The 22,429-nt window shown below is 49.2% G+C and overlaps 1 protein-coding gene across 1 annotated transcript in view; it reads left to right on the forward strand.

Annotated features, from left to right (window-relative positions):
- The window catches only part of LOC142559255 (uncharacterized), a 38,541-nt gene that overhangs the window by 13,912 nt on the left and 2,200 nt on the right, over window positions 1-22,429 (forward strand). The window contains exons 4-9 of the mRNA XM_075670880.1: window positions 8,541-8,790; window positions 10,041-10,200; window positions 12,135-12,280; window positions 15,593-15,719; window positions 16,646-16,843; window positions 18,045-18,170. Of these exons, the coding sequence (XP_075526995.1) occupies window positions 8,541-8,790; window positions 10,041-10,200; window positions 12,135-12,280; window positions 15,593-15,719; window positions 16,646-16,843; window positions 18,045-18,170 (1,007 nt within the window). The remainder of the gene's footprint in view (window positions 1-8,540; window positions 8,791-10,040; window positions 10,201-12,134; window positions 12,281-15,592; window positions 15,720-16,645; window positions 16,844-18,044; window positions 18,171-22,429) is intronic.

A 22,429-nucleotide genomic window follows, 5' to 3' on the forward strand; every position in this document is an offset into this window, starting at 1 on the left:
TCTGTTACCATACTCCCTCCGTTGACTGCCATGTATTGACAGCATACGGAAATTCTGTAACGTTTGCAACTTCACTATGAACTAACTAATTACGACAAATATATAAATTAATCTCGGCGTAATGGTAGTCGTTTTAGCGTCCAATTTCAGTATGATTTTTTTCTAGATACCTACATTAGATTGAAAGCTACAGAGCATTCGCGAGAAACTGGAGAAGAAAAATTTTTTTTTTCGTGTCAACGCGACGCTTAGACGGACGGACATCGACCACCGCCAGAGGCGCCCACGCCTGCGTTCAGCGTCGGCGGGCTTCGGCGTCCCTCGGCGTAAGCGACCGAAAGAGCACCGCGGATGATGAAAGAGCGAACGCGGATCGTAGCGTGGGAGAGAGAGAGAGAGAAGGAGATTCTTGAGTATGGGAAGGAAAGGTTGGGGTAAAGTGCAGCGCAGTAACTGTCTAGCGTGGGATGAAATACGGCGGTAGCGAAGAGAGCGCGAGGAGGAAAGCGGAGGAAGTCACAATTCTGAGCCGCGTCTGTGTCATGTTATAGTGTACTAGAATAATTCATTATTCTAGTACACTATAGACATACACAGACATTATTCTAGTACACTATAGTGTCATGTGCTAAACAGCTCCGCTGGTGGTCATCCATCTTTACAGAGTGGAATCACTCGTGATTTTTTTTTTCGTAATTTATTATCCCCACTTCTTCGAATGACTGTTGGCAGCGCCCGTGGCCCGATAATAAAAAGAAATTAACTAGTTTTATTTGCTGTATTCGAGACTTTGGAACAAGACGGCGTGCTTCTAGCGAACTGTAGTCTAAGTGCTTCTTACCTCACAGAAATGATCGTAGCTTAGATGAGCAGTTTTGGAAATGTTCCAGAACAACCCTGTGCAACTGCTGTGGCTGAAACGACAGAGATCTCAATTTAAATCCTTACTTATCGGCTCCGTGCAAGGGTACACACAGCGTGATTCGTCCGAAGACCTGTCACTTTTTATTGCGAATCGGTCATAAGGAAGCTTGACGCGCCGTCGGAGCCGCCGTTGTCATGCTGTATCGCTTATGGCGCCTGCATGGATCGCGCGCGGATGGTTGGTTATATTGAGTACGTTTGATAGTTTCGTGACTCAGTTGTACTTTATCTCACCAGTAACTTGCAGCGCTGCCTAAGGCACGAACTCTACACAGGCACTATCCATGTGACTGTTACTGCTCAGTACAAGAAACCTGCATAGATGAGCTTGACGCGTAGGGTAGGTCCATTACACCAGAACAAATCAATGAGATGTGCCTATATTACGTTGTATGGTACAAAATACTTCCGGTTTTTTTTTGCTAACATTACTCTAAAAAAATCGACGGATCCCACGCACTGTGGGAATCGATCTAAGCGAAGCTTTGTATTATCTTTGCCTTGATTGACGATAATTAGTGGTTATGTTGGCGTGTAATTTCTGCAGCGTTTAATACAATACTAGAGTGGTGAGTTGGTGTTACACGTTACCTTGCGTGCACAACTGCTGTTTGTCGGTGTAGTCCAGAGAACACTCGGGGAGGCGTGTTTGCTTGAGGCGTTGTTGTGTGTCATTGTCAATAATGTCCGAGAGGGTTGAGCATTACCATTGCCTCACATGGCACATCGCATCGTGGCAGAAGTGTCAAACTTTAATTGAATTATCTGGCTGTAGGCAATTCAATTATTTTAATTGCATGTATACATTGTATGCGTACATTCGCGGTCTGCACCACTTCTCGCTGCCTAGAGAAGACGCTGTTCCGCACGACGCTTCTTTCGGGCCTGGGTGTTCTAGACGTTGAGCGCATGCTTCGGAGCCATTTTTGCTGGCGCGTGTTTGCGTGCTCCTTGTGCGTGGCCAGCACGCTGTTGAGCCGCCAGCTCCAAGCGCTCTCTTCAGGCTATGGACGATCGTAATGTTTACACTGTCACAGCCGAGCACGCGATCTCCATAGCCCAGCACCTGAATTTTTGTCGCTTAGGAAAGCAAGCACAGCATGGGTGCCATACATGCAACCTGTGCAACGCTGCCGCGGCGCATGGCGCCGGTCGGGAGGAGCGGAAGCGAGCGCCATCTGGTAGTGTTGTAAGAAACCAGTGGCACGCGCGGCAAGACCATCACAGCAGCGGCGCCCAGGAAGTCGGGAGAAGAGGCAAACGAAGCTTCGCTTTAAAATGCATGACCAGAAGTTTTCCGGGCTCATGAACACAACGCTCCCACCGCGCGGATGAAAGAGTCTATACCGTGAATTATTTCGGTAGTTAATGCCGGCAACCATCACTACGCATAGCAACATGACAGCGCTCATTCAGCCCGTGGAGACCTCAATCCGAATTTGCGCTTATTGCTCCCCGCCTTGACAGCAAGAAATAAATAATGAATTCAGCCTTCGCTTAGTCGACACTCCCAGACGCGCCGTGCCCGTACAGTGTACGCCACTGCCTCGCGAAAGAACGCAAAAAGTATCGGGCGGAAGAATCATGTAATGCTTCCGCATTCAAATGCACGTAAGAATTAAGTACATTTCTAACTTTTTTGTTAATTCTTGTACAACCAAAGCTGCCCTTTACGCGATTAAAAATGCGGCCACTTCACATGTGCTCGCGCATCTTGCTCCGTTAAAGGCGCGGGACAGTTCTGTTCAACTTTCAGTTTTGTTTTGATGCTGTACGAGGTCGGCTGAGCTGCAATTGTAATCGAACTGCTCACGGGAACACTATAGCGTTGAAACTTCCGACGTTCTTTCCGACTTTCTTTGGCGTCGCGTGATTCATGGGGCAGTGACGGTGACAGAAAGATGGACCGAAAGCCCCCCCTCCCCGGTGAATCTAGAAGCAGATTTCACAAAACGTTTCATTCGTAAGTGCTATTTGCCCTTGGCTGGTCGCCTTCGCTAATGATGCGTACAGCACGAAGTTTGGCTGACATTTTCTTTTGGAACAATTCGAGCCTAAGATCTTTTTTTGTGAATAGAAGCCCAGATACGTTCGTGATAAAATAATAAATTATTTATAGCTCCAATGAATTTCAGTGCGGCGCACGTTTTCTCAACTTGGTACAGATACTTGGAGTGATGCCAGGTCATCGGTGTAAGTTGAGGTAACTAGAAATAACACAACTAAGCAAGAATAGACACAGCCTAAACTCCATGATTGTGGGAAGTTAGCGCAAGCAGAACACGAAACTTGAAGAAAGGAACAACACGAAGCGGCAGGAACACATAAAAGTGCCTGCTTTTGAAATAATGTAACATAGTAGAGTGTGGGTCAGTTTGTGATTCATGATCTTGGGATGTTACCGCAAGCAGAACACGAGACTTGAAGAAAGGGCCAACACGAAGCGGTAAGAACACATAAACGTGCCTACTTTTGAAGTAATGTAACATAGCAGAGTGTGGGTGTAGGCCAGTTGGTGATTCATTATTTTGGGAAGTTACCGCAAGCAGAACAGGAGACTTGAAGAAAGGGCCAACACGAAGCGGTAGTAACACAAAAACGTGCCTACGTCAAAGATGGCCAAAGTGGCCAAAGTGCGAAAATGCCAAAATCATGAATTGCGCTGTCCCTTTCTGAAAATTGCATGCTTGCTTGTTTGTTTGTTTTCTTTCTAACCTTTTGCGCTCTCGGCTAACATTTTATTAAACAGTTTTAGCATAACGTAAAATGACTGCATTAGTGTATTTCGCACGCTAAACCTTTGTGGGACGCTATTCAATATAGTTTAAGTATAGCCTAATGTAGCGATGCTCCGCAAAGCGCAAAACTGCAAAGCTGATTTGCTCACCACCTAGTTAAGAGTAATCAAAGCAACATTTCTGTACAGTAGACAGTTTTACTCGTAAAAGAGATTTTGTCGCCTTACGTACGATAAATGCATTCCTTCAAGACTTTTAGTTTAACGTACGGGTGCGAAAACGTAAGGAAGGCTTTCAAAGACAGGACGCCGTCTGGTGCCTCGAGGCAAACCTATCCAAGCCAAGAGAACCCGTTAGCTACTGTGCTATGCGAACGCATCTCGTCAAGCCTAGGGACGCCGTAATCGCTGAACGATCTCAGAAATTGGACGTGCTATGCGCCCGTATCTAGCCTTTCAGATGAGCCTAGAGGAAGCGAAAGCTCGTTTCAATAGTTACTGGCGATCAACGAGAGTGAGAGCGTAGCCATCACGAGAATTCGCGGTGAAGCAGGATCCATGCGAGGGTGCCGCCATGTTCGACGACGCTATTTCTCGGCGTCCGCACTTTGCGAGCTTTAGCGTCTTCCGCTAAATTCCGAAAATAGCGGAGGCACGTTATGCGCAAGACTGCTATAGCGTTCTGCGCGTGCGCAGTGTGGCGCATGCTACATTTTAGCGTTTGGCGTGGTGCCACTTACGCTATACTAAAACTGTCTATTATCACGCATTCGGTGCCGCTTCTGCCACCAAGCGTATTTTAATGCGTTAGCATTAGGAATGTCAAAGTGGAAAAAAAAATGCTGGCTTTCCAGTAATCGAGAGTAGATGTAAGCATAATATGGCTACAGGCAAAGCAGATTGGTTGTAGGTGATACTAGCCACAATCTTAAAATGGGCACAGTGCATGTTCGCAACGGCACACCCCACCACATCACACCGCACCCAGCCATGCTGGGCACTGGTCCATATGGACGCAATAGTTTCCTGTCACAGACAGAAACTCATTGCAAGGGTCGTCTCGGTCAAACGGCCATTCGTGGTGCGCCGGACGCGCTGTGAAACTCGCGACCACTGACGTTGAAAAGAGCACTCAGCGCCGAAAGATGACGATCAAGTGTGTAGTGCCCTGTATCGGCCTTTTGAACGTCGTTATTGGAAACGACAAAGGCTCAGCGTACTAGAAATTGCAACTTGAATGATATTGTGAACAAACACGAGGAAGGAATCGGAAGCAATATTTTTTTGTAACTTGTCTGGGAAGCAACTGGCGAATGTAATGCGGTCTTGACTGGTTTCCCGGTTGATCTCGTTTTATTCTCGCAAGTTGCCCGAATGTTCTCGTTTGAGTGACCGGATAACGGCTTTGGCTTTTGGCTCAAGGTAACTTGGAGGTCGCCGACGACGGGAGATAAACACATTTCCTGCTTAAAATTGTATGCATGTGAAGCCGATATCGCGTGTTAAAGGTTGAAATGGGATGGAAGGGCTTAGAAGAGCGTGTACATCATTATATGTATAAACTGACGGTGGTCTGCTCCGGGACCACCGTCCGTTGCACTTCGCTCCCCGAAGAGGCAGGAATTGTGTCGAGTGAGCCCCAGAACAATAGTTCGCAATGTGGTGAACTGGTTTAAATCATGGATCCTGCACCTCAGAAGTGCTACGCAACGCTACCGCATATCACTCGAAGTTACCGCTAAATCACCATTGAACTTTTTTGTGTGCTGCTTGGATATGTGTTTGAGTCTCCCACTATTATAGGGACAGCAAATATGTGGATACTCCAGGCGAATTTTCAGCGTCGTCGTTGGTGTGAGGTTCCGTAGGTCACGTAATAAACCATATGTGCCAGGCTGTGAGGAAATGGGGAGAAGTGAGCGCGCGGTTGAAATCTGTGCGTCTCCTCCCCTAGCCCTGCCGTCGCGGCACCTGGCTGTCCGCGCGGTGGAGCGCGTAGACCGCCCGCGCCCTATCTGGGAGGTAATCTCCGGCGGGTGCAAGCGTTGGGCGAGCCGAGATGGCTTGCTGCTGCTGCATGTAGGCTGTCTTTCCGCGCGCGTAATATCAAGTTTGGGAGACGCATTGAAGCGAGAGGCGGCAGCAACGTTCGCTATCCGCTGCCGGTGCTCTTCACCACGCGAGCATGCTTGGTGACAGCACGCTTGTTAATTTATCTGCTGGCTCATTGCATGGAATCTTGAGGTTGGCTTCGTGTGTCTCTCCGCGTCGCGTAGAGGCAAATAAATTTATCTTTCACTGAAATAAATTCGTGGTTGAGGCTCGAAAACATTGTTTTCAACTTTTAATTCTGCGCAATTTCGAACCATTGCGAACCCGTATGTATTGATTCAAACTGGTATCAAGCCATACTATCTTTACTTCAGAGCTGAACCTGAACCAAACTGGAAAATATGCAGAAGCCTGAGCTCGAAGCGAACCCGAAGACTTATCAGTTCGACATCATGGTTAGAACATCATCCGATAAGACCAAGCACAACGCTAAACCTTGCTAGCACTGTCAATCTTTGAACTTACTTGTTTTGCGCTGCTAAGCGCGAGTTCGCGGAATCCCCTGGGTCCAGTACATCACTTCGCTCCACTTCCCACCCCTCCAAACCCCGCCCTTCACGCGTTCGACACGTGCGGTACAAAAATGCCATTAAAAAACTCGGGCAAGAAGACAGGGGGAAATCCAATCACCTTGACCAGGGCGGAACGTGTCCGTCTCCGTATACCGAGCGCATAGGCGGGAGATTGAGGCAAGCGCAGGATCCATCAAACCATCTACGAATGCGGCCGGCTCGAGCGGCTCAGGCACCACCAGTAGTTAAGGGGAGAGGGGGGGGTTCGTTTCTTTATTCCTGTGTTCAAACACTCTCTGCAAAAGAAGCAGGCTCATACAGAACAGCGTGCGAGAGCGATTGTAAAATTAAGCCATAAGACGCCCACTAGCTGTAACATAAGTGAGGCCTGTAACCTTTTTAATGCGGGAGTAAATGTAACCTGCGTATTTGGTTGCGTCGTTTCTGTGCCCTATATATAGTGCCCGTGCACCGCCTGCAGCACGAACAAGATGATGTTTCACTTACCCCGCTGTGGGTGCGTTTCTGATACCGCTTACCCGAATTTTTTTTTTTAGGTACCATAAAGGTCGTTTGAATTCATCCATTACCCGCCGTGGTTGCTCGGTGGCTATGGTGTTGGGCTGCTGAGCACGAGGTCGCGGAATCGAATCCCGGCCGCGGCGGCCGTATTTCGATGGAGGCGAAATGCGAAACACCCGTGTACTTAATTTAGGTGCACGTTAAAGACCCTCGGGTGGTCGAAATTTCCGGAGTCCTCCACTACGGCGTGCCTCATAATCAGAAAGTGGTTTTAGCACGTTAAACCCCATAATTTGAATAATTAATTTATCCATTACATCAAAAAAAGTATGGCGCCAATTCACCGCCACGCTTCAGCGTGCAACTGTTATCGCCTATGATCAACTTTATAAACGTTGGCTACAGAATAATGTCTGGTATATAGAGTTTCGTACCGAAACTACTAGAAGAAAATTTCGCGCTGCAGTCGTTCAGCACACGTGGGAATGATGGTTAATAAATGAATCTGGCTGATCTTCGTGCTTGCGGCTTCAGACGTTCTTGTGGCTTTATCTACGGGTGTCATCTGCTTTTAATGGCGTAAATTTCGAAGGAATCGTATTTTTTCTGAACGCAGGAGGAAATAATGCTCTGCGCATGTGCATAATCATTGAGATTTGTGGGATTTATAAAGCAATATTTTCTAGAAAATGATCAGTTTGCCATGGTCGCAAAGTCCCTTAGCTCTTTCCCTACCATGGGGAAAATAGGTGTTTTTTTTTAGGTGACACCAGATTTTTTTTTATGAAGCAGCTACTGCACTCAATATTTTATGAAATACACAAACGAAAAGCAGAAAGAATGTCCTTTACACGCATAAATGTTTTTATTAACGAGATGATGTCATAAGAAAGACATAAATTGCCAGAATCAAGATTGTGGGATAAAATTGAACAAAGCTTGTAAAGACATGCTTGTATGTGCTAAAAAGGAAACGTAAAAAAAGTTGTGAGATATAAAAAATGCATTACCCTCTAATAGGCACTACCTCCGAAAAGATCAAAATTTTTCATTGAACAGGCATTCCACCACAAAAATTTAAGTGCAAGCACTACAGTCTGGTGCGCCAGGCTGCGGCCGCCGGCGTTCCGGGCTGGCTTGCGTCGTCGTCGCTTTCAATGTCCTACGAAAACGCAGCTTCGTCAGAGTCGCTGCTGCTCTATCCATCGATAAAATAAGCCGCAAACGCAGCGGAATCGCGAGATCTGCGATCTTTCGAAGCGCGCCCGCCGCTCCAGGAGGCGACCATTTCTTGCTTTATACTTGGCGATCGCCAAACTTCGGAGTGCTTTCAAAAATAACGCCTTGTGGGGAGAAAGCGAGTGGTTAGAAAACAAGAAAAGAAATAGTTCTCCTTCGCGCCCTATGGCGCCGTGTGTCCGAGAGCGACGCGGAAAGTCTCGAAACTGGCGTTTCAAACCATCGTAAGCGGGCTGACGATGCCCAATGGGCGCGGTAAAGAAAGAGTTAAAGCCAGAAGAGCGCAGTTTAGGCAAATACATGCAGAGTAACCACCATTCTTATGCTGGCTGAGCTACCATGCTTACAGCTCGCCTACACACAAGCACGAGAGCTCGCTCTAGTAATTTTTTTTTGTAGGACTCTCTCTGACGTCAGAAACGACGGCGGGTGACGTATAGCTTTTCGATCGACGGCGCGTCCACCTCGCGACGACGCTTGTTTCAAACACGCAGTGCCGACAGCGGCGCGCCCGGCGCGCATTTCGCCCGCGCTTATATGCGCCTACGGCAACTGGACGAACGTGGACACGGCCTTTCCGGAGGACGGCCTGTGCGACTACGCCTTCTTCGACGCCCTCTACCGGGGTCGCCCGCGCGAGGCCGACGTGGCCCGACTGCGGCGGCGCAGCGCCGCGCTGCGCCGTTTCTTGGCTGGCACGCGCCGCTACAGGCGCACCCAGAACGGGGTGGCGATCAGCTACAGGTGAGGCGGACGCCGTCGGAGGGCCTTTTCATCGTAGCGGCGAAGCCGCAGAACCGACAGAAAGGACACACACATCGCTGTGTGTGTCAGATAAGTGCCTTTCTGTTGTCCTTGTTCAGCTTGCGCTACAACAAAATAAGATATGCCTTACCAACAAGCCCCTGTTAGCTATCATCGCTGGCTAGGAGGCGCTATGGATGGCAGTTTGAGTGTGAATATTTAATGAAGAGTCTTTTTTTAGTGTCTAAAAACTTATGCGTGAAATGGGGGGTCATGCCATGTGCGGTCTGTGGTTTGGCGCAGTGACGGTGCCCGCTAAATTTACCGGCAAAGAAAGAAAAGGGCGGGTAGCATGAGTGAGTAGAAAGAACCTGGCAATTCTTCAACTCTCTTCCCCTGTGAAAGGGGTTGAGGTGCTAATTAAGACGATGACCAAGAGTCTCAAACAAGCGCGGAAGTGGTCTCGTTCCTGTCATTTCTTATTGCTCGTCTATTTTTACGCTTAAACCCCCTTCTAGTAATGTGTCAACCAGCCTGCCAGCAGATATTACTGAGCAATCTCCTCTACGTAACTATAAGTCTAAAAGTCGCCTTTACTGCTAGTTATGCGAAAACTGATAGGCACTACTCTTGAGGCATTATGCTCCTTTCTTTTATCCGAAAACGTTAACAAAAATAAAGACCTTCCGCACATGGAAACGTTTAAAAATACACGTTTCGTTCCGGCTTGTAGTAGACTAATCAGACACGTGACAGGAAGTTTCGAGGGGCTGGAGGCAGACCGCTGTTACCGCGCACAGGAAACCGACTATACCGACACCCTCCTGAAGGGAGAGGCCACAGAAACGGCATGATATTTCTAACGGTAGCAGACTCGCGCCTGTATGAACGTTAGCTATAGCCCGAGGCGTCCAGCCAAACTCTACCCACGACCATGCACGTTTCAAGGAGCGCATGCGTTCCCGCGTTTTAACACGCCGGTGCCCAGTCAGGTCAGAAGTTGGACACGCGTGCCTCAAGACCAGCGGCCGAAGTGAAACTGCAGCATTTGCTACTGAAAACTGCTTCCTGCTCTCGCTAGGTGGCGTTGGTGTCGGTACGCGAAGTTTCAGCGCTCAGTGCCAAGCGCTTCTTTTTTAGTCATGAAACACACCCGATACGACGAAATAAACTAGTACGTTGCGATATCCGAGAAATTTCTCCCGAGTTTCTTCACCTGAGCTTTTCATGCAATCCCATCGACTTTGCAGAGGACTCAGGGGGGCGACGAAAGATATGGAGTCATCGCACGCCGCGTCGGACATGCGTACGCTTTGGGAGAACGGAGTTCGGCACCTGGGCGTTCTGGACTTCGTACCTGGCGCGGACGCTACCGAGGCGTCCGTCGAGCGCCTGTTCAAGTTTCTGCAGGTATACATTACTGGCGGTATCTATATGTGGTACCTTGATGGAAGAGTCGCGGTATTCGTGGGTCACCGTCGGGTGCACAGCCTCGAGAATCGCCTTCGTGGTGTGAGCGTATTTCAAGTATTGCGACGTGCTCGCGGCAGCCACGAGATTGTCGCGGATTCCTCTAGGATGTCTAGAAATACCGAGAACGTGGCTATACGCAGTATCGGACAGTGAACAGCAACGTGAGCTGCTTGGGTCATTCGAAACAGCCGCCAAGGAGTCAACGCACAAGCTCACCCTTACAATAGCGTACAAGGTGCTGCTGAAGGCTCGTAGCGAGTTAACATTTAGATTGGCGCAGCAAGCTTCCAACATTTTTTTTTTTGAAGAAATGCGCAGGAGAAAGACTGGTCGCCAGTAGATTAATGTGTTATGTACCGCGTGACCTACAGCGAATTATTTTACTCGAAAGGGCTCGGTATAGACTGAGTGGTTGCCTGGCTTCAAGATCCAGACAAACGCGGTACCGTTACGCCGGTGTACGATGTCGCGCATTTCACGTCGGTTTTGTAATAAAAAAATTCTGAGGTTTTATGTGCCAGAACCGCGATCTGATTTTGAGGTACACCTTAGTTGGGGGGACACCAGATTAATTTTGACCACCTGGGGTTTTTTAACGTGACCTAAATTCAAGTACACGAGTATGTTTCTTTTTTTTTTTTTGCATTTCAACCTCGTCGAAATGCGGCTGCCGCGGCTGGATTCGGACCCGCCACTTCGTGCTCCGCAGCGCAGCGCGATGGACCACTACGCTATCGTGGCGCATTTCGCGTAGTTTTCAGCGTAGAATCTGACACGGCGTGGAGAAACTGAAGCAATTTCAAAAGCATATAGTCGCCACGCGACCTCCGTTAATTTCTGGTGTGCCAAGTCGATGCGCTCACACTATAGGCGGCACTCACACCGGCAAGTCGCAGGGTTCTCGCGCGCCTCCAAGCTGGTTGCAAATGGTTGTTACGGTGGAAACCCGGCCTATTTCGGGACGGCGCTCATTGGCGGAATCTTTAGTGTCGCGAAGCTGCTGAACCAATCAGCGGCGCACGAGCGGAACGTAAGAAATACGCTCTGGCGGTTATCTTCTTTTTTTCGACTCGGCGATGGTGGTGCTAGTAGCACCACCAGTAGCAGTCGGTCGCCGGTGTGTGCAACTCCATAGATTTGAACTAGCAATAATATACTTTAAGCTTTGCCTCTCGAAAACATGCTTGTGTGTAAATAAGGCAAATTAACCCGTACTCCTTGCTGCATATTTATGCAGTAAGCTCCCTAGCGCCTCTGCCCCACTAAGCTGACACCAAGTGTTTTTTTTTTCCCGAAAAAAGACGTAACTCGCCAGTAAGTCGAAAAATGCGCATGTGTCAAGTGGTAGTACGAGTAGCTTAAAAAATCGGGCAGAACTCATCTACGATGACTATTCAAGCAAGCGAACAGAAACACGTCATGTATGAGGCATAAACTGCAGCTAGGCTCCTCTCTCGCGCTTTCCTCTGGTCACGCTGCGCCATCTAATGCCTCCGCCACAAATACGAGCATACCTAGTGGCACGTACCCAATGACCCAAGATGACGTCAAAATGATTCAACGAAGAGTGCCACATAACCAGTAGCATACAATGATGGGAACGGTCCACAATTTTGGTAGGCACTATCTTCGAAATTAACCCTTACTATTGGTTGTCCGCGTATAGTTAGATAGCCGGAAAGGAAACTTGACTGACTAGGCCAGTTGAATGCTTTTCGCATTACTATACGTCACAGCCTAAGGCCTTCGTACTGGGACGGCTCAAACGCGATTAACCATTCCGGAGAACGCAACAAAGAGACTTGTATCAAATGAGCGTTGTATGTCACGTCCGTGTCCTTTTTGAAGTTTTCCCGTACCTATCTTCGCAGCTGTGCCGAAAGCTCCAAGACAAAGTCATCCCGAAAACTGCGCAGCCGAAACCCTCGTTGGCTCTCGGGATGACCTTTCTGTCGAGCAACCAGCGACAAGTGTACGCCAGCGTCGAGAAACACCTCCGGTCGGGATGGTCTCCGAGGTACGTACGTTGATTCCCCCATGTATGTCAACTTAATTTGAAATTAAATTGTGGGGTTTTACGTGCCAAAACCACTTTCTGATTATAAGGCACGCCGTACTGGAGGACTCAAGAAATTTCGACCTCCTGGGGGTTCTTCAACATGCACCTAAATTTAAGTACACGGGTGTTTTCGCATTTCGCCCCCATAGAAATGCGGCCACCGTGGCCGGGATTCGATCTCCCGACCTCGTGCTCAGCAGCCTAACACGATAGCCACTCAGCAACCACGGCGGGTGCATGTCAGCTTAGAAGATGGCGATAAACGAAATTATCGTACTTACTGGAAGCCATGCTGTTCTAAACTGCGGGCTTCTAGCCGAAAGAAAATTATAGGATAAAAATATTGGCAGTGGCTTAGCTCGGCTATGCCAGGATATGCGTAGCGAAAGCTAAGGCATAGCATGGTTAGCCTTGCTTAATCTTGATTGCAAGTCCAGGTTAGTCTGGTTGTCTAGCTATGTTGCGGCGTTTAGCTAGTCGTTCGGCGCGCTGTTCGTCTGTTTCCTGGGTGATTCGTTTCCTCTTCATCTCGTTCCGATGTCGATTCCAGGCCTCCTCCTGCTTATCAGAATTGTCGCGGTCAATACTGCCCCCTCAACTGTGGTTGCGGCGCACGCGAGCTCTCCTTTTCAATCCTCCGACATGTTATCAGGCATGCGACGCAGCTGGCGAAGCGAGCGGAGGCGAGCGCAACGACGAGGAGCGCGGTGTGACGTCATACCAAACGGCGGACGCGGAAAGGCGTGGCGCTGCGAAGCGGCGGCACACCTGTGGCTCGGTGCTAATAGTGGCGCATGCGCAGTAGTGACTAGGGAGCGAGAGAGAGAGAGAGAGAAATATACGTGGCGAGGCGCGCGTTGGTGACGTCATGTGCCTCATCGGAGCACCGCCACGGCGAAATCGCAAGTTCGCGGCCAGTCAAGCTTTCGCATTAAAAAAACCCAGCAGATCCCACGCCCTATGGGAATCGATGTTATGCGAAGCAGTGTGCAGGAAGCCTACCAAGTTAACGAGATGAGCATGAGAGCACCAAGACGTAGGCGACTGTTTCATGACCTACACGACACGCATGTCAGGACATTCACGTCATGACGTATCCTTTATATTCGTCATACACTCTTTTATACTATGCCAGTTTTGCTACCTACCAATTGACTTCACGAAACGACCATGAAGCACCAAGATGTAAACGGATGTTTCATGACCTCAAGACACACATCTCATGATATTCATGTTATGACCAATAATTTACTCTTGTCATACTGTGTCAACTGTGCTACATACCAAGTTAACGAAACGATCATGAGAGCACCAAGACGTAGGCGGCTAGATAGATACTGTCAAAGTGGCAAATTTTCGCCAAGAAATGCTTCGCACACACACAAAAAAAGCACAAATAGCAGTTTCACCCGAAGGGTGGAGTACCGACAGCAGTAGGCTTGAATTCCTCGGACGGTGTTCTAACTATAGACACTTTCTCCATGGGCACCGCCATGATGTCTTGGGCGAGTGCTCCGCATTGTATGCCAGGTATACGCTCAGCGGCAGTCTGTCGTGCTTGTTTTCGCGCTCGCACCGCCTATTTAGTATGACGTGGCCTCTTCTACGTGGGAAACGGTTCTGTGAGACGTGCTCAAGTGGTTCACTTTGGCATGGCCAGTGTTTACGCTGGTGTTTAGGGGGATGGAGCACACAGTGCGATGTGTGTTCGCGTGCATGAGCTTACAATCGGCACCGGAGACGGGGTAGTGTATTTCTGAAAATTTGTTCCACGAACGTGACCTGACTGCGTCACTCTCATCGCACTTCTAAGCTGTGGTTTAGCGGCAATGAGTTGTTACGAAACATATGACGATCACAACAGCGTGGGTGCCATTCTGTTGCGGAATGAGTTGTGCGCTTTACGTCATAACGAATGTACGAACTGTTATCGGTAGATAAATTGAGCTACTATATCCTTTGTTGGACGAGGCCTACCGCCTACGAATGAAATAGCTTTATTAGTGATAACAGCCTACCGCACAATGTGTATCACACTTGCCGAGTGGTCGAGCAACCGGCTGCGGATTGCACGACCGCCCTAAGCGGTGCTAGATGTTGCGTTATAGATCTGCTTGTTCTATAGACCCCTTCCTCGGCGATCCCATGGTCGCCGCCATGTTTGATTAAGTGGTGACGTGTTCATTGGTTACCTCAGCTGCTTCCTTTGGATGTGCATGGCACCGGTGCGGCTCAGCAAACCTCTGTTTTGGCGGATATCGTAGAAGCTGACTCGGTGAACGACACGAAGCTTTGGTCGCAGTTTTAGACAATATTTAAGCGCTTTCTGAGCCCATTACGCCTTGTAGAAACGTTTCGAGCAGTGTTGTACGGTGCAGGTACTTGAAGCGGGGCTGCATATGTATTCCAAGCTGTTCAGACTTTTCGCATCTGAATGAAATCAGGGTTATCTCTCGCTCTTCGTTTTATATTTGGCAGTCATTTTTTGAAACCGCGACTTGTTATGGTTCCTGAATGAATAACGTACCTCTGTGGACTGGGTATCTGATTGTTTATTTTATGCCTAATTACTCGCGGGTGTGACCAGCTGCGGTAGATTTGTTCTCACCGCGTACAATTAAGGCTTGTAACGTAGACGCTGTGTACTTTGTGATACTTTGCAGCTAAGACGTATTATCGCTAGTCGCTCGCTTACTCTGTGGATCGTCACAAAACGTTCAACTTTGAGCATCGCGCTTTGAACAAGCATTGATTACATTCATTTATTCTTGATACGTGAGCAATAGAGAGGGAGCAAGGTTCAGCGTGTGTTGGGGTGGATGTGTGCAGAAAACATGTGACGAACTTAGCCTGCCAGGAAACGGCGCTACTTCGTCACTGTGCCACTAGCGCTGCTCGCTCTTGCCGACGTCGCGTGGCTAAAGTTCTTTTCCTTGGCGGTTAGCGATACAACGCTGGCAGATGTGTGAATTTAAAAAAAAATATCTTAAATCGTAAAACGACCGACAATGAGCACACTTCTAGCGGTAACGAATGCGTTGACACGGGCAGGGCTAATGCTGGGAATGAAACTCACAGCTAAACCTTAAGGCCTCACTTTATTACCTATGACCGAGTTGACTACGTATGACAGAGTTGCCGAGAACACTTTTGGGCTGTTTTACACAGTGGTCAACAGTCTCGTTAAGGCGGCTCAGCGTGTATTCCTACGACCGTTCTCTAACGCTTCTCACGTATGCAACTCCACATGTTTGTCGCCGCCGTGAGCAGCCGGCAGAAGATCGACTTGGTCGTGCTGCGCACCCACCTGTCCGGCAGGGACGACGGCGATCCTTCGTGCACCGTCACCGGATCCAGCGTGTGGGGCCGCACGTTGGCCGACTATCAGCCCAGCATGGTGAGCGCGTTCGGAAAAGGCGATTGTTAGGGAGTTTTGAGAAATAGCGGACGCAAAGTCAGGGGACTGTATCGGCCGGGCGTCAGACCTGCGACGTCATCGGCCAGACCTGCGACGCGGCAGGTGGTGCTGAGAATCTCTGGATCCGGATAGGCCGCCACTGGAAACTGAACCTGGCAAGGCCTAACACGCGAACCCTCTAGATTGAGCTAAACGCAGTTAAACAACAAAAGGTACTTATATATCCTCACTACAATATACAAGTTGGTGTATATTGCAAGGTGGTGTATATACAATAGTGCTTGTACAAATATACAAGCACCAAATTTATATTTAAATGTAATGCTTTATATGTCCTCTTTCCCCAACGTTTGGCGCATCCATCCGGTCGGTTTCTGGCCGACTGAAGTGAACTGTTCACGGAGATGATGTAATTTACCATTGCGCTATATTCAAGATGGGCCCACTTTACTCGGCGGTTCGGTAAGCTGGGCCGATCTTGCTGACAGTGTAATGCCCGGTCGTTTGTCGCGTGGCGGAGGTATCGGCGCATTGCCGCAACGCCTGGCAACCGTGAGGCTACGAAAGGCCATGCAGAAGATGATCACCTGCATAAAATTTAATTAACCGCTTCGGGAAAGCTCCGCTTCACATAGATTCTAATTCGTGCGTTGGATCTTCATAGTTTTGTTCGTTACTACCATGGGTGGCTGTTACTAACAACAAACTTCGTGCTTGCAACAAAGACAAATCGAACTTCTTTCATGCCTTTATTCATCTCGTTCGCCAACCCGGCTTTTTAAGAGGCAATGCGATGGGTGCTCGAGTGGGTTTTCGCATCCAGGGTCTTTGTGATCTCGAGGAGAGGCGTGATTTTGCCTCTGTAGTGCCCCTGATTGCGCTCGTCGTGCTCGTGTCCCGAACAGGTGGACGCCCTGAACTACTTGGAGAAGAAGCTGAAGCCGATGTCGTCCGAGTCGCTCTTCTTCGTCTCCATGTCGGCAGCGGCTCGACGGTACGTCCCGGTAGGCTCGGGTGACAACGCCAAGGGCTTCGAGCCGGGCTCCCGTTGCAAGGCGTACGACGAGTCCGACTACGCGCGGGAGATCGACAGCTTCGCCTCGGTATGCGCTCCTTTTTTTTTTTTTTTGTGCGCACTTACGAAAATGCGTTTGCCAGTGTTTGCCTGAACTTCATCCTTCTGTCTTCAAGCGGCCTTTTGATTGTGCACATAGATCGGCGTCAAGTTATAAATGCCGCGATTCGCAGTGATTACGTGCGTGCGCACGAACATACTGTCTCCATGCGTTTGAGACAGAAACACGCGAAAGCTGCGTCAGGGACGCAGTCGCAGTGTGGTACGCGAAACGTCTTCTGCGTGCTGCAAATAGTGTTTGGGCACTCGGGTACGGAAGTGAGGCAAGCAAAACACGCCAATTACGTTCATTCACGCATTAGAAAGCTTACGTGCCTAACTTATGTCACTGCTATATTGGGCGTCTTACCGTCTAATTTTGCTAACTAGCTCGCTCTTTTTTTCCGAATTTTTCGTTTGCAGTGGGTGTTTAGGCACTAGGGTAAAGAAATGACCCCCATACTGGTGGTGGCCAGAAATTCCTTCCGCCGCTCGAGCCCGCCGCATTCGTAGAAGGTTTCGGCTCCCGCGTTTGCCTTTGTCGAAGACAAACGCGGGTGTCCTATGTCCTATGTCCTATGTATTGTCCTTTTGTATTGCTGCCCGAGCCTCATCACGCCATTTTTGGTCCCACTGTGTCGAGCGCTGGGGCGCCTAGCTAACCGAGCAAGCGTGAACTTTCGGAAACAGCAACGCGCAATTGTAGACCGTGTAAAGCCCGATGAGCGCTGGTTTGAGTTTGAAGGGTTCTACCCATACTAAGAGTGAGTTGGCTATATCTCTCAGCGCTCCCACTTGGATGTAAAAACGTACTGCGGAGCTATGTGGCCCCCTGAAGACCGAGCGAGAAGCTAAATTTAGCCCGTGCACGTGCATTTAGCTCTGGCACTTGTATGATGGAGTAATGACGTTTTTCCTCTACACAACCACGCCGAAGTAAGCCGCTTGATAATACGTGCGGCTGCAAAGTAGATAGGCGATAACAGTATAACAGGTTTTCGTTTTAAGTTGCTTCAGCGAGCGAACCCCGATTGACTGATCTTTAAAGACGCTTCAAGTAAAAAAAAATGAAAGACACATCTTGTATGATTTTTCCATTCTGCGTCGAAGCACACAGATCCTCCTGTGCTATATCGTCAAAGTTGCGACGCAGTGCGACTGCTTTCCCGCTACTCACTCGTGCCATGCAGGTCTGCGGCGATGCCGAATACGCGGCGCACATAGCGCGGGACGAGGCGCACGAGACCATGCATTCCTTCCGGCTCAGTCCTCGCTCTGCGGTGACGTTCGACAGCGAGGACACGATATTTGCAAAGGTGAGCGATAGCGATCAACTTCCTTATCCGATTCTTTTCTTCGGCGCATGCGATAAAGCTGCATTATTCAGATAATTAACTCCCGGGAAAAATTCACGAGGTCGAGCGATTCCACGTAAGAAAGAAAAAGCGTCATTCGTCTCATTGTATACAGGCCCATTTCGAGAGTCCACAAAATGAGAAAGAAAATAAAAGAATAGTATCCAGTTTCAAGTAGTTCTGCTTGGTCGTTTTAAATGCTTTTGTACATTCGAACGTAACTGACTCGCTAACAGATAGCATTTGAAAAATGCTGGACAACATGGAGTTGGTCTCATTCGTATAAAGTGTGCCATGCACTCAATTTGTAGAGTTTGGTTATGTTACTTGAAACTCCCGGTACAGCATATCACGTCTTAAACGAGTTCGTCATAACCGAAGTTAACTGCACTTAGAACACCTGTGAAGAAAAACATAAGAAATGAGAAATTTCCTTCAAGAAGCTCACACACATCCCGATCAGTAATGCTTGCGTTTAGCGCTTATACGCTCGTTAGCGACGTTTGTATCAGCTGGTGACGCAGTTCCTGTCGCGTCACCCTTGTCCAGATGTGCAAGGCGCGGAAAATGGTCGCCTCCGTGCCTTACGGACTGGCCCTGTTCGACGCCGAGTTCGACGATACTTCGAACGAGTGTTCCGCTACGAATAAGTACGGCAACTTCACCCTGGTCCGGGCGGCACGCAAGGCCATCGATTACGTCTACGGTGCTACGTTCACCAAGAATTCCCAGTGCTCTCGCGCGTCATAAGCAGAAATGCATGTGCCTGACTATGTGACTCAGCGTTTTCGTGATTGCTTAGAAGGCGTTAAACCTGGAACTTGCTCGGCTAATGTTTTTTTGTTGCACGTAATATCTAATATAGCACTTCGTTATTCATTAGACGTTCACTTTTTCATTGTCCTTGTGCTCTTTAGCCATAGCCGGCCCTTGCGCCACGACGACGACGACGACGACAACAACAACAGCAACAACATTCAAAGTTCTGGTTATTCGTTCAAAGATTACACAGCAGGACCTAAGGGAGTTGTAGCATTGCTTACAATATATCATTATTCACAGAATTCACTAGCTCTTCGGTGAGCCTGTATTTGGGCATAAACGAAACTGACAAATCACTGCAATTTGCTGGGCTGTGTTAGTTAATATGGCTTGCCGTGAATAAAATTCGGCTCCAATTTACGCTGTGAAGGCGGTTGGCTAAAGATGCTGTGCTATCACCTGATCTGATAGATCAATATGACGTAGCCGTTGTGCATATCGACGTTGCTTTTCCCGTCGCCGCTCATCGTGTTCACGCAGCTCTTCTGGATTCCTGACTATGCGTGACCTTCCCACAGCGCTTTCAAAACGCAAATGAAATTGCTAGGCAAGTTCTGTTTCTGCAGCGTCGCCTAGACGCCACTGTGAGGCTTTGCATCTGCACGCCGTACGTCAGTTGTCCGCTTGACAAATTTTCGTGGTGTTTATTTGAAACGTGCCCTACGTTGAACTTAAATTTAGCCATTTTGTTCGCAGCTGCTGTCGTGTCTAGTATTTGCGTTTCCTCGCCTTCTCACGTTCCTTTTCACTCTCCCACCATGTATGGGAACTGCGAGTGAAGAGTGGCAAGAGTGTCATTCATTCGTTTCGTGACTGCGTCAGTTCTACCCATTCTCTGCCTCCTCTCCCTACCTCATCTCTACCATTTTATATACCTCCCCTCTTTGTACGTTAGTAGAAAGGTAAGTGCTGCAGTTTCTGCAATGATTTTGCTGGTCGTCACGAATAATTACAGTTGTCAAGATGGTATTGTGGCGACGCCTAGGCTGTTCCAGAGGGCATTGTGCACATGCGACGTGATGGAAAGGTCCAAACGAGTTTCTCGCGTCGCCTTTACTTTCTGTCGCGCTCCTGCCACGTATATGCACGCCCTGAATTACCTCCCAACGCGGCGTGCAAAGCAGCAACAACCGCAGCGGCGGCGGCGGTGGCAGCAGCAGCAGCAGCACTACTAGAAGCATTGAGGCGATGCCAAAGTCTGAGGAAGAGGGAAAAACTAAGCTTCACTTTAAAATGGAGTAGGGCAGGCCATGTAATGCGTGGGGAAGATAACCGGTTGATCACTAGAGTTGCAGAATGGGTTCCAAGGGAAGGCAAGTATGGTCGAGGTCGGCAGAAAATTAGGTAGGGTGATAAAGTGAACAAGCTTGCAGGCACAAGTTGGAATCTGCTAGTCAAACACGGAGAGGTAATTGGAGACAGCTGGGAGAGGCCTTCGTCTTGCAGTGGACAAAGATAGGCTGATGATGATGAAGTGCCCTAGAGATCCACCATTATAAATTCCCACAATAACGCCTAGAGCATTCCTTGGCAGGCTTCGGCATGTTAGTCTTGACAACTTGTGCGTCTAGTTGCAGCGTAAGCCTAGTATGTCTGCAGAACAGTCGTTATTTTTTTCAAGCAAACTCACGATGTGGACCTAAATGGAACCTGAAACTATTCTGACGATTTTGTGCAAACGTGCCGAGTCGTTAGGGTAGGTCCTTCTGATCATTAAGAGGCATTCAAGCGCTACGCGTAAAGCGTGCAATCCTTCATAACGGTTTAAAAATATGCATCGCTACCAATCGCAGCGGCACACGTTTGCGGCCGCCACTTCACGCCGGAAGATTACTGCCACAATTCGGAGTTTTAGCATGTCCGGTATTCGGGTATACGCAAGCGAAAGTGCACTAGGCCTGGGCACTTTACTGGTTGAGAGGAGGCGCAAACGTGAATGGCCTGCACCGTGCAGCTACCGGGTTGGGCACAGAGCCCAACCCGACAAAGGTCTACTATAGCAGTAACCAAGTGCATACTACTGTGCTGCTGGTGTATATTTTCGGCATGAACGTAATCGTGAACACATGGTCTTAATGTTAAGATGTTTTACACTTGGTTACAGCTATAGTAGCGCTGTGTTCGGCTGGTCAAGTTCTGCGCTACCAAGTGGTTGCACCGTGCAGGACGCTCTGAGGTACCTTAAACCGCTGAGGACGTTCACGTTTGCGCTAAGCCCCTTCAGAACAGCGGCAGTAGTATGGAGGTGCTTTAGTTTCGGATTCCGCCCATCCGTCAAAACGCCCAGCTCACCTGCGGTTACCGCAAAACTGGACACGCTCGGCGTTGCGACGGAACGCTCGCAGCGCGTGCAACAGCTCGATAACTCTCGTTGGGATCGACGGCAGGGCGGCTAGCGGAGAGTTGGAGAGGCTTCGCGCGCTGGTTCCAAAACCGGAAGTAGACGCCATGACGTCACATCATGACGCAGAGCCGGTAAAGGCGGAGCTTAGCCCCGATCATTCGACGAACGAGTTGAGAAAAATCATGGCTAGGGAGGAGGGTATACTTGTAATCATCTATAATTCTCTTAATATGAGACGCTTCACTTAAATTGCAGCTCTTGTGTTTTGCTGTAGCTGTACCCTAATAATAATAATAATAATATTTGGGGTTTTACGTGCCAAAACCACTTTCTGATTATGAGGCACGCCGTAGTGGAGGACTCCGGAAATTTTGACCACCTGGGGTTCTTTAACGTGCACCTAAATCTAAGCACACGGGTGTTTTCGCATTTCGCCCCCATCGAAATGCGGCCGCCGTGGCCGGGATTCGATCCCGCGACCTCGTGCTCAGCAGCCCAACACCATAGCCACTGAGCAACCACGGCGGGTTAGCTGTACCCTACACGTCTACAAAATTTGTCCAAACCGTTTCAAGGACCCTTTAAGGCACGCCACGCGAGGCGCAGTTACGCTACGCCGGCGCAAAGTGGACGCCTCTCGTCTAACGTCACCGCGCAACCAGCGTGACTGACAGCGTTCGGTGCGCTTTGGCGGGGCCGATACGGAAACAGTGCATGTCCTATCTCACGCCGGAGCCACTATAGCGTTTCTTGTGCATCGCGCTTTCTTGACCAGCCGGCAGCATGCTGACCTGCAGTTCGAGTGCACTGAAGAAATGGCGCCGAGCTTTCGCGTTCGCCAAACGTGAAAGCGCTCGCTCACCGCGTGCTTGTGCATATGCGCTGCGGCAACAGCTGATCACCACGTTGCCATGGCATTGCCGCGGGCCGCGTGCGACGCACCGAACTATAGAGGGCGCAAACTTTTTCGGCTATACTTCCGTCGCCGGCGTAACGTATCCGACTTCGGCGGCCGCTGCGTGGCACGTTGGAAGCGTCGGACTGCATCCGCGCC

This window comes from Dermacentor variabilis, chromosome 10 (genome assembly GCF_050947875.1).
Source record: "Dermacentor variabilis isolate Ectoservices chromosome 10, ASM5094787v1, whole genome shotgun sequence".
In the NCBI taxonomy this organism is placed as follows: Eukaryota; Metazoa; Arthropoda; class Arachnida; order Ixodida; family Ixodidae; genus Dermacentor; species Dermacentor variabilis.